This window comes from Geotrypetes seraphini, chromosome 11, assembly GCF_902459505.1.
Source record: "Geotrypetes seraphini chromosome 11, aGeoSer1.1, whole genome shotgun sequence".
NCBI classification, from domain to species: domain Eukaryota; kingdom Metazoa; phylum Chordata; class Amphibia; order Gymnophiona; family Dermophiidae; genus Geotrypetes; species Geotrypetes seraphini.
In genome coordinates, this window is record NC_047094.1 from 120,707,278 (window position 1) to 120,723,885 (window position 16,608).

The window sequence follows — 16,608 nt, forward strand, 5'->3', positions numbered from 1 at the left end:
GATGGATTACTGCAACTCCCTATTTAATGGAGTGGCCAAAAAAGATCTCAAACGCCTCCAGCGTGTACAAAACTGCCTCAACTACTGTGACCCCAGCCCTCCGCGCAGAGCACTGGCTTCTGATCAACCAACGCTGCGCATTCAAGGCCCTGGTAATGGCGCATAAAAGAATTTACGAAACCACCCCAGCCTATATAGGATTCAAGCTAACCCTATACATCCCCACCCGCCTCCTCTGCTCTGAAACGGAGAAATGCCTATGCAGCCCCCCAGGAAGGTCTCTCCTGTCAGAAACTGCCCGCAAACGCTCCTACAGCCACTTCAACCTCAACTCTGGAACCAACTCCCCCACAAATCAGATTACAGAATTCATTGATGACCTTCCGGAAAACTGTAAAGACTCTCCTCTTCAACCAAAATTCCAACTACAATCAACTCTCACCGCCCCCTAAAATTCCCTCTTCCTCCTACACTCACTTATCCATTCTTAACCTATACTTATATTGCTGCATAGTCTTTGTACTGTCCAAATGTATTCCACTGTGAATGTTTGCTTGTAACCCGTTCTGAGCTACTGGGAGGACGGGATAGAAATCAAATTTAATTAATTAATTATCCTCCATTCTCTGAGGTCAAAGTTGGTATGGTAATAGCGTCCTACAAAAGTCAGTGGAGATTAAATCACATGTGTGTCCTTTTACCTTCTGCAGGCTTTAAACTGGTGGGCCTGGAAACCTCAGGGTTGGGCTGTGTAATCAGAGGATCACCACATTCCTTATTTCCAAGGCATAATGCATCTCTTAGGGCTTGATTCACTGTACTTTAATTCCTGTAGGCACAGCCTGGGAGAAGATCCTTAGGGAATCAGATCCTTAGTAACCTTCTAGCTCTGTGGATGGAAAGAATTATAAGCTTTGTCTTTATCTCCTGAGGACAGATCTTACAGAAGCTGAGAATCTGTAGACGTTTCCAGCAAGGCCTCTGGTGTGACTGTAAGATTGTATATTACTGTATCTCGGACTGCTTTCTGAATGCTTCACTTTCTGCCGGATAGATTTATTGTTTGGGACCCAAGTATGATTTGGAACCTACAATACAGTCTTCTGTTTTCCAGGTATTTTTTTTTTCTTGCTGCTTAGCTTCGGTTTCAGAACTCTGCAATGTCGTGCAATGAAGCAAAGTGCTTGGCCAAGATGATTTCATTCCATGGAAAGTGGCATACAAAGAAGCCACTTTCTTCACTCTGTCCATCAGTTATTTATCAATACTGTCAAGATCTCTTGTGAATGCTTTGCCACTGTCGATGAGGTCAGGTAACTAGACAGTGAGTGAGATGAGCTATGTGAGGGATGGTCACTTCACTGTTACATCCACAGAGCCTTCTCTGTAATTCGTTAACTGGGCATCTCCATTTAGACACCCCCAAGGCTCCACAGTATAGCAGTGTTTCTCAACTTCTTCAAGTCAAGTACCCCCTAAGTCTAACAAACATCAACTGAGGATCCCTGCCCAAGTTCCACCCTAGACCCACCCAAGCTCCGCCCCTGACCCCACCCCCATAATTGTAATGCAATTTCTTCCATTCATTTTTCATATGCACACAATATAATCTTATTAATACATAATGGCAACCACAAAATTAAGAAAAACACAAAGTACACTGTAAGCATAGAAAACGTTATTTATATTCAGGGATTTTTTTCAAAGAGGTCAAGGCAGATTACTTTAAAATATGCAATGCCACCTCAGTAACAACTATAGAAAAATAGACAAATGTAGTGAAAATATAGACAGCAGATATAAATTCTCAAAACTGACACATTTTGATCACTAAATTGAAAATACAATTATTTTTCCTACCTTTGTTGTCTGGTGATTTCATGAGTCTCTGGTTGCACTTCCTTCTGACTGTGCATCCAGTATTTCTTTCTTTCTGCCTCCTACATGCTTCCTCTCCTCCAGACTTCATTCCCTTCCCCAACCAACATCTCTCTCTGTCCCTCCATGAGTCCAACTTTTCTTCCTCTCCCCACCACCATTGGCAACATGTCTCCCTCTTTCTCTCATTGTCCTTCTGTCTTTCTTTCATTCCCTCCCTTGCTTCAAAGTGGGAGGGAAAAGAGAGAGAGAGAGATCCAGGGTGCATCTCTCCTACCCCCTCTACTATCACATCCAACATTTCTCCCTCTCTTATCTCCCAGATCATGTGCAGCATTTTCACCACTGCCCACCAGCCCCATTTCTCCTTCTATCACCCCTCTCCAGCACCATGCCATATCTCTCCCTCCATCACTATGTCCAACATTCCTCCCCTTGCATCCCCTTCAATCTGTCTCTGTTCTGTCTCCACCACCATATCCAACATTTCTCCTTCCTCATCCTTCTCTTTCACATGCATCTCTACCTCAATCTTCTCTCTCTCTATGCCCAACAATTTTCCTTTCTTCCTTTCCCCATGTGCACCTTCTCTTTCCCTTCCTCTCACTCACACACTGATGGCCAATAATTCTCCCAAGTTGGTGCTTTCTTTCTCCCTCCCTTCTGTGTCCCAAGTTCATGCCCCCTTTCCTTTCTTCTGTGTCCTGAGTTCGTGCCCCCCTCCTTGCCTTCCAGCCTTTGTCCCAAATTCCTCCCCTCCTTTCTCCCTTTGTTCCACGATCATATCCTCTCTCTCCCTTACTTGCTACAATGCACTCGCTCCCTTCAGGGCCATCCAGCTTAGCTACTCCTTCCTGCCTTCAACCACACAGAGATGCTACGTGGGCAGCGGCCTTTGCATGCTGCATGTGGCTGACCCACAAGCCTTCCCTCTGATGTCAGCTCTAACATTGGAGAGATGGCTTCTGGGTCAGCCATGTGCAGTATGCAAAGGCTTCCAGAATGAAATCAAAATGATGTCATTTAGGAAATATGTCCTGCAATGGTTATCCAATGTCTGTCTAATAATAAGCTTTGAAATGTAATTCCCTAGAAATGTCCAGATACCTCTTATTGTAATCTGCCTAGAAATGAAAGATTAAGGCAGAATAGAAGTCATTAAATGTAATGCGACCACATCACACCCTTGCTGCACAAACTACACCGACTACCAGTACCTTACAGAGCTAAATTTAAATCTCTATGTTATGTCCTCAGACAAAATGGGACAGAATACTACTTAAAGAACAAGTTAGCCTTTTATATATCATCAAGACCTCTCAGGTTCTCTCAAGGGGCATCACTATTAGAGAATGACACGGGAACAAATTTTTCCCTGTCCCTGCGGGAACTCATTTTCCCATCCCATCCCCGCAAGTTCTTTTCCTGTCCCTGCTTCATTCCCGCAAGCTCTGCCTCATCTGCACAAGCCTCAGACACTTTAAAATCATAAGCAGCAACATTCTAGAGCTCAGACTGTGATGTCATAATGCCTCATTCCACCAATGCCTAAGCTCCGTCCTCATCTGCTCAAACCTCAAACACTTTAAAATAGTTCAAGTTCAAGTTTTTTTTTTTCCTAGTTCAAGTTTATTAAAAGTTCGATATAAACGCAGTGTCAAATATTTTCAATGCGTATAACAATAAAAAAATTTTTGGGGGGGGACGACAAGTAAAACAATTTATACAAGTAAACATACAATCTATGTACAAAATTAATTAGCGAAACATAAGGAAAGCGGGGTGAACTACAATTTTTTTAAAGAAAGTAGAAGAACATTTAAGGAAAAAACAACATCAGGAGGGTAATTGAAAATGTTTTCCAAATAAGGCTAGGCCTAAAAGTGAAAGGGAGAAGTTGTGACCTATATATAGATCTGGTTAAATTTAAGTATTTGAGCCCGAGATTGTTGATAAAAGAATTAACCTGTCTGTGACTCAAATGCATCTTTAAATAGGTAGCTTTTTAATGTGCTTTTACATTTTTCTAGAGAGGTTTCACCGCGCAGATAAATTGGTAACTTGTTCCAAAGCTGAGGTGCTATGATTGAAAAAAAATTGTAGTTTTTCTGGTGCCTATTTTATTCAAAGAAGGGATACTTAGCAAATGCTGTTCTGTTGATCTTAAAGATCTGGTTGAAGAGTCCGGTATCAAATAACGATGTAGAAATAATTGGTGTGTTAGTTTGTTGGATTTTGAAGGTTATTAATGCAATTTTGTAGATTATTCTGTGTGAAATTGATAGCCAGTGTGCTTTTCGTAGAAGAGGAGTGATATGATTGTATTTTTTGGAGTTTGTAATAATTTTTATTGCTGTATTTTGTATCATTTGTAACCTTCTTATTTCTTTCTGAGTTATGCCGTGGTACAATGTATTGCAGTAGTCCAGCCTGGAAATAACCAAAGAATGAATTAGAACATTAAGTGCTTTTGGTTCTAAGACTTTGGATAAGGATCTAATGAGACGTAGTTTGTAAAAACAGTTTTTAACTACAGAACTAATCTGATCATGGAAAGATAATTCTTGGTCCAATAATACTCCCAGTATTTTCGTTGTCACTTTTTGCAGTGGGAAATTGTCCAGGAGTATTTGTGATGAGAATATGAGATCCTTTTTCCATGGAAAAACGTTATTGAAGATTTAGTTGGGTTCAGGGCTAGCGTGTTGTCTTTAAGCCATTGACTAATTTGTTTTAACTTCTTATTTATATTTGTTATCTCATTGGAGTCAGCAGTATTTAATGGATATAAAAGCTGAATGTCATCTGCATAGGCAAAAGCAGAAAATCCAATGGATTGACTTAAAGTGAGGAGTGGTGATAAAAAATATTGAATAAAAGAGGGGACAAGATTGAACCTTGATGATGAATTGTTGAAAATAACTTTAGCTGACCTATCTTGAAAGTATGATTTAAACCAGTTTAGCACTTGGTCAGAGAGGCCTATGGAAGACAGTCTCTTGATGAGTAATAATGGCCAATGGTGTCAAATGCTGCAGATAAATCGAGTGAGATCAAAAGTACAGATTTATGGTGATCTAAGTTTAAGTTTAAGTTTATTAGGATTTTATATACCGCCTATCAAGGTTTTCTAAGCAGTTTTACAATCAGGTACTCAAGCATTTTCCCTATCTGTCCCGGTGGGCTCATAACCTATCTAACGTACCTGGGACTATGGAGGATTAAGTGACTTGCCCAGGGTCACAAGGAGCAGCGCAGGATTTGAACCCACAACCCCAGGGTGCGGAGGCTGTAGCTTCAACCACCGCACCACACACTCCTCCACACACATTGAATGTTGGTTGTAAGACCTATCATAGAGTGTTCTGTTGAGCGATTAGATCTAAAACCTGTCTGATTAGGATGTAGTGGATGAGTTTTTTCAACGAAGTTGCTTACATGATTGAAAACAACTTTTTCTATTAATTTAGTGATAAATGGTAGATTGGCAATAGGTTGGTAATTTGACTCAATTGCAATTGAGTCTTTAGGATTTTTTATTATTGGACGGATGATTGCTTCTTTCCATTCTTTTGGTATAAATCCTGTGGTTAAGCTGTTTTCAATCATCTGAATGAAAGGACCAAAGAAGGAAAAGAAACGTTTTATAAAAAAAGGAGAGATTGAGTTAGAACCTGCGCCTTTGACATTGATTCTTTGTAAGAGTTGTTTAAGGACCTCTAGGGTTGGTGTTTGAAAATTGGTACATTTTGAAGTAGGTAGAATTGTATTGGTTTCGTGTCTACATTAAAATTGCTTTTTGAACCAATGCTATCTCTAATTTTATTAATTTTGCTTACAAAATAGTTTGCTAGATTTTGTGCTATTGGTTTATCTTCTAAATCAGGATTTTCTATTCTTTTTGGAGCTGTAAGGTTTTTTAAAATGACATGGAGGGCGGTGGAATTTTTGGCACTTTCAATTTGTTTTGGAATAATATGTTGTTTTTGCTAAGTTTATTTTAGTTTTATAATATAGCTGTTGATCTTTTATATTTACTTAGATTCTCTCTTGATTTAGCTCATCTCCATTTCCATTTCTGTTTGAGGCTTGTGCGGTTAAGGCAGAGCTTACAGGAATGCAGCAGGGGGCAGCAACAAAACTCACAGGCACGGGACGGGAAAAATTTGTCCCCGTGTCAATCTAAACTAAACTAAACTAAGCCTTAGGTTTATATACCGCATCATCTCCAGGGAAGTGGAGCTCGGCACGGTTTACAAAGTTTAAAAATATAAGAAGAAAGGAGAATTATTTACAAGAGTATATGAGTGGGAGGAATATAAACAGGAGAAAAAAATGATCTTATGATGGGAAAAAAATGATTATATGTTAGAAAAGAGCCAGGTTTTCAATTGTTTGCAGAATAATTGGAGGGAGCCCAGGTTCCGCAGCGGGATAGTGAGATCGTTCCAAAGGCCCGTGATTTTGGAGACGAGAGACTTTCCCAGTTTGCCCGCTTGGAGAATACCGTGCAGAGAGGGGAAGGATAGTTTATGTCTGTGGGCGGATCTGGTGGTAGCAGGCCTTGAGGCGTTAAAAGATAGTGGGATTAGGGGCGGAAGGATGCCGTGAATGATCTTGAAGGCCAGACAGGAGCATTTGAAATGAATTCTGGAAAGCACTGTGAGCCAGTGAAGATTGGTGAGTAGTGGGGAGACGTGGTCGTATTTGCGTTTTGCAAAAATCAACTTGGCTGCGGTATTTTGGATAAGCTGGAGTCTGTGGAGACTTTTTTTTTTGTAAGGCATAAGTAAATGGCATTACAGTAGTCGAGTTTGGAGAGAATGGTGGATTGTACAAGGATGGCGAAATGTTTTTGGTGAAAGTAGGATCTTACTTTCCTCAGCATGTGGAGGCTGAAAAAGCATGATTTTGCCAAGGAATTGAGGTGATCGTTGAGGGTGAGAGAGGAATCTCTAATCACTATCTGTACCATCATCAAAAGAAATTGTACAGTGTGATACCTACCAGCGAACCTTCTCAGAAGTAGCCTCCGTGCTCTGGAATTTACTCGCAGAAGGGCTACCTCTACTCCAGGAAGCAGGTGAAAACCTGGCTCTTCACCCGAGCCTTTTATAGATAGGGTGACTGACTCTACATTAATTCTGCACCAGGACTAGCTTGACACACACACTAACCCACTATTTTAATAAGGTGCGCTATGCATTTTAGCGCGTGCTACATATACGCACGCGCTAATGCGTCCATAGACTAACATGCACGCGTTAGCGTTTAGCGCACGCTAATATTTAGTTTGCACTAAAACGCTTAGCGCACCTTTGTAAAAGGAGCCCTAAATCAGTTCCTTATACCTTATTTAACTGTATAAACAACTTACCTTGAGTTTAGACTTCCATCTGTTTATCCCAGGGGTAGGCAATTCAGTCCTTGAGAGCACAGACAGGTCAGGTTTTCAGGATATCCACAATAAATATGCATGAGATGGATTTACATCTCAAGGAGGCAGTGCATGCAAATCCATCACATACATATTCATTGTGGATATCCTGAAAACCTGACCTGTCTGTGGCTCTTGAGGACCGGAATTGCCTACCCCTGGTTTATCCCAACGGACTCTATACCAGTGGTTCCCAACCCTGTCCTGGAGGACCACCAGGCCAGTCGGGTTTTCAGGATAGCCCTAATGAATATGCATAAGAGTGATCAGCTTATAATGGAGGTGCCAGGCATGCAAATCTGCTCCATGCATATTCATTAGGGTTATCCTGAAAACCCGACTGGCCTGGTGGTCCTCCAGGACAGGGTTGGGAATCACTGCTCTATACAACCCATCTTGCCCCATCTAATATCTATGTTTGAGCCCTCAGCGATAGGCTAAGGGGTGGGCAACTCTGGTCCTCGAGGGCCGAAATCCAGAAGGGTTTTCAGGATTTCCCCAATGAATCTGCATTGAAAGCAGTGCATGCAAATAGAGCTCATGCATATTCATTGGGAAAATCCTGAAAACCCAGCTGGATTCCAGCCCTCGAGGACCAGAGTTGCCCACCCCGGGCTAAGCTGTATTATAGAAAAACATTAGCATCATATCTATGTTATTTGAATGTTCTGATTTATGCTTGTTAGATGCTTCATAAGTATTATGTCTCCCTTTTAGTATCTCTCTCATTTGAATTTCAGTGCTGTTAATAAGTATATTTTTGAACTGTTTCCTGGCAGTCCTTTTATTAAGTTTCAGTTTACTGATTTTAACTTTACCTCATTTATTGTATTTATGTTGCTATTTGGTGGTTTTACTACTGTTATGCTGTTAACAAAATTGCAAGTTTTATGTTGAATTATACCTGCTGTAAACCGCCTTGGGTGAGTCTCTTCATAAATAAATACATGTATGTATATTAAGCCAAGTTGGTCCTGGAGTAGCCCCTTGTCAATCAGATTTTCAGGATATCCATAATGAACATGTGTGAAAGAGAGTCGCATACAATGGAGGCAAATCATTCTCATGCATAATCATTGTGAATATCCTGAAAACCTGACTGGCAAAGCGGTATAAAGCGGACTGACTTGGGAAACAATGTAGCCAAGAATATTCTAGATATCCTATGAGCTAACTTTTTTTCTTCTCTTTTTAAGACTGAAATAAAATGTATACTAAAGCATTGTAATAGATTCTACCCATTATTATATCTCCTTTTCAGGGTAAGCCACGGTTGATGAACATGGTCCATGAAGCCTTAATCTTCTGGGGTTCTGATTTTGAGGATCACCTCATCAACATCAATGTGGGGGGTCTGAAAAGAAGCCTTAGCTCCAACACTCTCTCCAAATTTCCCAATACGAGACTAGGCCGCTTGCTATCTTGTCACACAGAGGAATCCATTCTCGAAATCTGTGATGATTACGATGTGACTGCAAAGGAGTTTTACTTTGACAGGAACCCTTGCCTCTTCCTCTACGTGTTCCACTTCTACCAGACTGGGAAGCTACACGTCATGGATGACCTCTGTGTGTTCTCGTTCTCACAAGAGATTGAATATTGGGGCATCAATGAATTCTTTCTCGATGTCTGCTGCAGCTACCGTTACCATGAGCGCAAACTGGAAGGTAGATGTCGAAACTGGGATGAGGAGAGTGAGGTGAGCAGTGTGGACACATCTCCAGATGAAATTTCTGACTTCAAGCATGACTTGCTCCATTTCAACACACTCCATTACGGCAATGTTCGGAAGCGCCTCTGGTTGACCATGGAGAATCCTGGCTATTCCATCCCTAGTAAACTCTTCAGCTTTGTGTCCATTTCTGCAGTTCTCATTTCTATAGCGACTATGTGCATCCACAGCATGCCGGAATACCAGATGGTAGATGAAAATGGCAATGTTAGAGATAACCCTATCCTTCACAAGTTAGAGTATTTCTGTATCTCCTGGTTCACTTTTGAAGTGTCTGCACGTCTGCTTCTGGCACCAAATCTTAAGAAATTCTTCCAACATCCTCTGAATATGATTGATATTGTCTCAGTGTTGCCATTTTACTTCACCCTTTTGGTGGAAACAACTCTAGGTAGGGACATTGAGCTGGGGAACTTTGGGAAAGTGGTGCAGGTACTCCGTCTCATGAGGATTTTTCGAGTATTGAAGTTGGCCCGACACTCAACTGGACTGAGATCATTGGGAGCCACCCTAAAGGTAAAATAAATATATTTTGATAGCAGAAGTCATAGATTGTCTTGTATTATCAGAGACTATTATTGGCCATGAGGTCATCTAGATACAATGAGGAAAACCTCTTCCACAGAATAAATTATGTGTAGTCTCTAGAATGAGACAAAATGATTTGTGAGAAGTATTCAGCTCCCTATATATGAGATGAATTTTTCTCTCTCCATTTTTAAAAGCAAAAACACACAAGTAGAATGCCATGATAGTACTAGTCCACTAATAGCATTCAAAGTTTCAATAGATGACACTGACACAGGGATTGAACCCTCAGTGGAGAAAACCTCTGTGTCTCTCAGACTACCCCAACTCGGGTCTCCTAAGGACTTAACCTGCCTTCAAAATATTCAATTTGAGGGCAGGAGGCACATTTTTGGTCATAAAAACTCCACCATACAGACACTGATTACTATAGTACAAAATCATCAGGAGTGTTTCAGACAGATTAAAATGGCAATGAAAGCCGCACCTGGCTTTTGATTGCAATGTATACTGAATGACAAGGGAGTTCTTCCAACCCAGTGGTTCCCAACCAGTCAGTCAGGTTTTCATGATAGCCCTAATGAATATGCATGAGAGAGATTTGCATGAAATGAAGATGAAAGGCATGCAGATCTGTCCCATGCATATTCATTAGGGCTATCCCGAAAACCTGACTGGCTAGTGGTCCTCCAGGACAGGGTTGGGGACCACCGGCATTGTTCTGGCACTGAATATGGAATACTAGAGCTGTGAATGGCTTATTGATGATTCGAAGAATTTAGAATTATTTGAAGATTTTGTACTATAACAATCAGTGTCTATACAGTGGAGTTTTTAGGACCAAGGATGCGCCTCCTGCCCTCAAATTGAATATTTTGAAGGCAGGTTTAGTCCTTAGGAAACCCAAGTTGGGGTACATTGAGAGACAGTGAGGTCTTTTCTCCACCGAGGGTTCAATCCCTGTGTCAGTATCGTCTATTGAAACTTTGAATGCTATTGGTGGACTAGTAATACTAAAAGCATACAGGTGTGGGAGTAGTGTTCCTAGCAGTACAGTGGTACCTCGGTTTACGAGTGCACCGGTTTGCGAGTGTTTTGCATGACAAGCAAAACATCTCCATAAGGCAACGTCTCCATAAGGTATTATTATTATATGCTATGTAAGAATGCATGAAAGGGGGAGTAGATAGAGATTTATATCTAATCTAAGCATTTATAAGCCATTAAATCCCTAAATAAGTTCAAACTGACTTACAAAATACATTAGATGATAAACAAACATAGAATTAAATGAACACAATAAAGACAGAAAAGGATAAGAATCAGCCTAAATATGTTTGAATAAATACATTTTTAAATGTCTTCCAAAAGACCACGCCAAAACCGAGCTGCCTGAAACAAAAAAAGACCCTTCCAATATTTTTTTCCTATGAATACATTTAAAAGAAAATGTTCACAAAATAACAGTGTAAGGGCCCCTTTTACAAAGCCGTGGTTGCAAGTCCCGGTGTGGAAAATGTGACGCAACCCATAGGACTTGAACAGGCTGCGCTGCATTTGCCAAGCGAGACTTGCTCCCGCAGCTTTGGAAATCAAGCAAATTGGATAAATGAATAGGTGTTAAGTCATAAAAAAATCTTAAAAATAAAGCATTGATAGTTTAAAAGCTACCTCAGCTCAAACAGGAAGCAGATGAAGTTCCATAAGTAAGGTATAGGTGGAATAGAAATCTGTAATGTAATGTAATTATTATTATTGTATAATACTACAACAGTGTGGTAGAGTAGGCCTCACTGCTATATATATTTTCTTAGGGTTACCATATGGCTGCAGAAAAAGGAGTTTTACTTTCATTGCAAGTACAAGTGGCTTGAGTTTTCTTTTTTACTGCATCAAGATTTACAAAGACTAGGGGACACGCGACGAAGTTGCAGAGTAATACTTTTAAAACCAATAGGAGGAAATATTTTTTGACTCTGAGAAGAGTTAAGCTCTGGAATGTGTTCCCAGAGGATGGGGTGAGAGTGGTCAATGTAGCTGGTTTTAAAAAAGATTTGGACAAGTTCCTGGAGGTAAAGCCCATAGTCTGCTGTTGAGACAGACATGGGGGAATCCACTGCTTGCCCTGGATCGGTGGCATGGAATGCTGCTACTATTTGAGTTTTTGCCAGGTACTTGTGACTTGGATTGGCCTGTGTGAAGACGGGATACTGGGCTAAATGGACCAGCGAAAGATTAGATACACTGGGCCTCTTCTCCCTCGAACAGAGGAGACTGAGAGGGGACATGATCGAAACATTCAAGGTACTGAAGGGGATAGACTTAGTAGATAAGGACAGGTTGTTCATTCTCTCCAAGGTAGGGAGAACGAGAGGGCACTCTCTAAAGTTGAAAGGGGATTGATTCCAAACAAACGTAAGGAAGTTCTTCTTCACCCAGAGAGTGGTAGAAAACTGGAACGCTCTTCCAGAGTCTGTCATAGGAGAAAACACCCTCCAGGGATTCAAATAGGGGAAAACACCCTCCAGGGATTCAAATAGGGGAAAACACCCTCCATGGATTCAAGACAAAGTAGATAAAGACAGGTTGTTCACCCTCTCCAAGGTAGAGAGAACGAGAGGGCACTCTCTAAAGTTGAAAGGGGATTGATTCCAAACAAACGTAAGGAAGTTCTTCTTCACCCAGAGAGTGGTAGAAAACTGGAACGCTCTTCCAGAGTCTGTCATAGGAGAAAACACCCTCCAGGGACTCAAGACAAAGTAGATAAAGACAGGTTGTTCATTCTCTCCAAGGTAGGGAGAACGAGAGGGCACCCTCTAAAGTTGAAAGGGGATTGATTCCAAACAAACGTAAGGAAGTTCTTCTTCACCCAGAGAGTGGTAGAAAACTGGAACGCTCTTCCAGAGTCTGTCATAGGAGAAAACACCCTCCAGGGACTCAAGACAAAGTAGATAAAGACAGGTTGTTCACCCTCTCCAAGGTAGGAAGAACGAGAGGGAACTCTCTAAAGTTGAAAGGGAATAAATTCCGTACAAACGTAAGGAAGTTCTTCTTCACCCAGAGAGTGGTAGAAAACTGTAACGCTCTTCCAGAGTCTGTCATAGGAGAAAACACCCTCCAGGGATTCAAGACAAAGTTAGACAAGTTCCTGCTGAACAAGAACGTGCGCTGGTAGGGCTATTCTCAGTTAGGGCACTGGTCTTTGACCAGAGGGCCACTGCGTAAGTGGACTGCTGGGCATGATGGACCACTGGTTTGACCCAGCAGCAGCAATTCTTATGTTCTTATTGATCTGATCCAATAAGTTTATTTTTATGTTTTCAGTGGAAGTAAAACCTAAATGTCTCAATCAGTCCTCCTTTTTCTAGAGCCATATGGTAACCTTATATTTTCTATGTGTGTACTTCCCATGACCAACATTATCATTTATTCAGCTGTATTAATGTTCAAAGTTTGTTGTAATTCGGTCTCCTATTGTTCTTTCAGCACAGCTATAGAGAAGTGGGAATTTTGCTTCTCTACCTGGCAGTGGGTGTCTGTGTTTTCTCTGGAATGGCGTACACTGCTGAAAAAGAGGAGGACGTTGGTTTTGACACCATTCCAGCCTGTTGGTGGTGGGGCACCGTTAGCATGACCACTGTGGGCTACGGCGACGTGGTACCGGTGACTGTACTCGGCAAGCTAGCCGCCTCCGGTTGTATCCTAGGTGGAATCTTGGTCGTGGCGCTGCCTATAACAATCATCTTCAACAAGTTCTCGCACTTTTACCGGAACCAGAAAGCGCTTGAGGCTGCCGTTCGGAACAGTGATAGGAAGGGGTTCCAAGAGGAAGACGGCAGTGATAGCCAAAGCCAAGAATCCGACACAGTACTAAGGAAAATGTTGTAAGACTGGCTGAAAAGTAAATACAATCTAGTGTACGATTTGATGAAACGTGTGATATAATCAAAGACCATCACCACTGTATTCTTCCACTAAGAAAAAGCACTAGATAGAGCATTGCACTAGTTTTCTTATGAATTTGCCCTTCAAATGACCTCTAAAGGAACATTGTAGTAGGAAAATGAGTCATTTGGGCCTTTTGCTTCAGCCCTGATGGCAGGACATGTGGAATATAAAATACCTGCAGTGCACGGAGAAACTAATGTGTGTTTGATAGAGTTATAGGCTGGGAATATACCTTTTATGCTTCCATATACCGTTCATCAGACAATACTTGAATTCAACTTGTGTTAACCAAAGAAAATGCATAGTGTAGCTGATTTACATACTGCAGATACTAAGCCACAGACACACGACAATTTTAGGACTCACGTATTCAGGAGTGCCCATGTTGCTGCCTTGTATTTTATTATTAAAAAAAACAAAAAAACAAAACACCTGTACATTAAACCCCAAACTATAATATACTTCAAAAAATTATGCTCTTTCATTTCAGACTGATTCAACATTATCCAGCGGTATAGGCCTAGGGCAGGGGTAGAGAACTCCGGTCCTCGAGAGCTGTATTCCAGTTGGGTTTTCAGGATTTCCCCAATGAATATGCATGAGATCTATTTACAAGCACTGCTTTCAATGCATATTCATTGGGGAAATCCGGAAAACCCAACTGGAATACAGCTCTCGAGGACCGGAGTTCCCTACCCCTGGCCTAGGCTCATGCAATTTGAGCATTCACGCAATTTAATTGATCAGTGAGCCGATTAGCTCCAATAATCTGGGTGCTGACGTCAATTATTGCCATTAATTGCAACTAATTTGAATTTACATGCACATCCTTGAAGTTGGTATTCTATCATTCATTTATTTTAAAAGGTTTCAAGGCCCCAATTAATCCTAAACAGATTAGTCAAAACATAAGAACATAAGAAGTTGCCTCCGCTGGGGCAGACCAGAGGTCCATCCTGCCCAGTGGTCCGCTCTCGCGGTGGCCCATCAGGCCTAATTGCCTGAACAGTGTCCCTGACATCACAATATCTGCTCTGGATATCAGAGACTGTCATTCTCAACCTCAGTCCTTCTACACCAGCATTCTTCAAAGCAAAGCTTGCGGGTCAGTGGTTGTGGCCATTCATACTCTAAACCTACAAAACCTTACCAAGGAAAAACGGAAAAAATTCTACTCACACTTAATTGGAAACATCACATCCAACAGCAGCAACCTCTTCAAACTCGTCAATAACCTTTACAACATTGAAACACTCACTAACAACCAGGAAGACTCAACACTAACCGCCAACACCCTAGCGGATTTCTTCAACTCCAAGATCCTAAAACTAAGATCAGCACTACCCACCAAGACCAACCCACTGGAGCTCTTTCCCATCCTCCCTGACATCGACATAGCTAAACCAGACCAAGGGTCTAGATCCGACCTAAACTGGAACCAATTTACCACAATCGACTGGAAAACCTTCAACAAATATTATAACAAATACACCAAATCCTTCTGCAAACTAGATACTTGCCCCCCAAATGTGATGAAAACGGCTCCGATCTACTTCAAAGCAAACATGCTACTATGGGTCAACTCCCTACTATCCGCAGGAAACTTCCCTCCAGAACAAGGACATATCTTAATAACCCCAATCATAAAAAGCATAAAGGACTCTTCCAACGCACCTTCCAATTACAGACCAATAGCTAACATACCACTATTCACCAAAATCGCGGAAGGGGCAGTAAAAGCAGAACTCTCCGCATACCTGGAAAAATTCAATATCCTAAGCGACAATCAATCGGGCTTCCGCACGGACCACAGCACAGAGACCATCATCGCCTCCTTACTAGACCACCTGCACATACTCTTCAGTCGGGGCACCAGCGCCCTGATCTTACAATTTGATCTAAGCAGTGCGTTTGACCTAGTTGACCACACTATTCTCCTGGAATGCTTGGCCCACATTGGAATCTCAGACCGGGTACTCAGCTGGTTCCAAGGGTTCCTACGAAACAGATCCTACAGGGTACACAAAAAGGACAACTTCTCCTACAGCTGGGTGAACTCCTGCGGTGTACCACAAGGCTCCCCCTTATCCCCCACCCTGTTCAATATCTACCTCGCCTCCCTCAGTAACCTCCTTCACAAACTTAAGCTAAAATTCTTCATCTATGCAGATGACATCACAATTGTCATCCCTCTAACCAGTCTATCCCAGGATCTTCTCAACTACATAACTAGCATACTCAGCCAGATAGAACTCTGGATGCTCTCCTTCAAACTAAAGCTCAACCCAGACAAAACAAAATTCTTTCTAGCCACCCCCAAAGACAAAATCAAAGACACCACAATCCAGGTGAAAGGATTGGTTTTCCCACTCGAACAAACATTAAAAATACTAGGAGTCACGCTTGACAAACATCTATCCCTAGAAAACCACACCGACCTCATTGTCAAGAAAGGCCTTTCAGCACTCTGGAAACTCCGTACCATAAAGAAATATTTCGATGACACTGCATTTCGACTATTAGTTCAATCCTCTATCCTCAGCATACTGGATTACTGCAATATCATTTACCTAAGCTCCACAAAGAAAATCACCAGAAGACTAAAACTGATTCAAAACACAGCTGTCCGCCTCATTTTCGGCCTGAACAAATGGGAACACATCACCCCCTTCTACCACCAACTGCACTGGCTACCCTTCGATTCCCGAGTCCTCTTCAAGTTCGCCTGCATCTGTTACAAGACAGTATTTGGTCTCTCACCAAAATACCTCTCCCCACATTTCAATATGCATTGCACCAACAAGAAATCCCGCAGAATCCAGTTGTTTACCTTCCCCTCCATAAAATCATGCCAGCTCAAAAGATTCATCGACAAAACTTTCGCCTTCCAGGCGGCCAAGCTGAACCCTTGGCTAGCCCAAATGATGCTAGAGGCCCCGACCTACCTAGACTTCAGAAAACTTCTCAAAACACACCTCTTCCGCGAACAAGACCCTTAGTCCTTACTCCCCGCATACACTCCAACCCCCCCCACCCCCACCTCCCTCTCCCCCCCCTCTTCTGATTTCCCACTCCCTCCATTTTA

The 16,608-nt window shown here is 41.8% G+C and overlaps 1 protein-coding gene across 8 annotated transcripts in view; it reads left to right on the forward strand.

Annotated features, from left to right (window-relative positions):
• The window catches only part of KCNS1 (potassium voltage-gated channel modifier subfamily S member 1), a 37,658-nt gene extending 23,719 nt beyond the window's left edge, over positions 1-13,939 (forward strand). For all 8 annotated transcript variants that reach the window (XM_033962708.1, XM_033962706.1, XM_033962704.1 and 5 more), the window contains 2 exons: positions 8,577-9,563; positions 13,062-13,939. In XM_033962708.1, coding sequence (XP_033818599.1) covers positions 8,592-9,563; positions 13,062-13,463 — 1,374 coding nt within the window. In that variant the 5' untranslated portion in view covers positions 8,577-8,591 and the 3' untranslated portion in view covers positions 13,464-13,939. The remainder of the gene's footprint in view (positions 1-8,576; positions 9,564-13,061) is intronic.
• Positions 13,940-16,608: the final 2,669 nt, after the last annotated feature.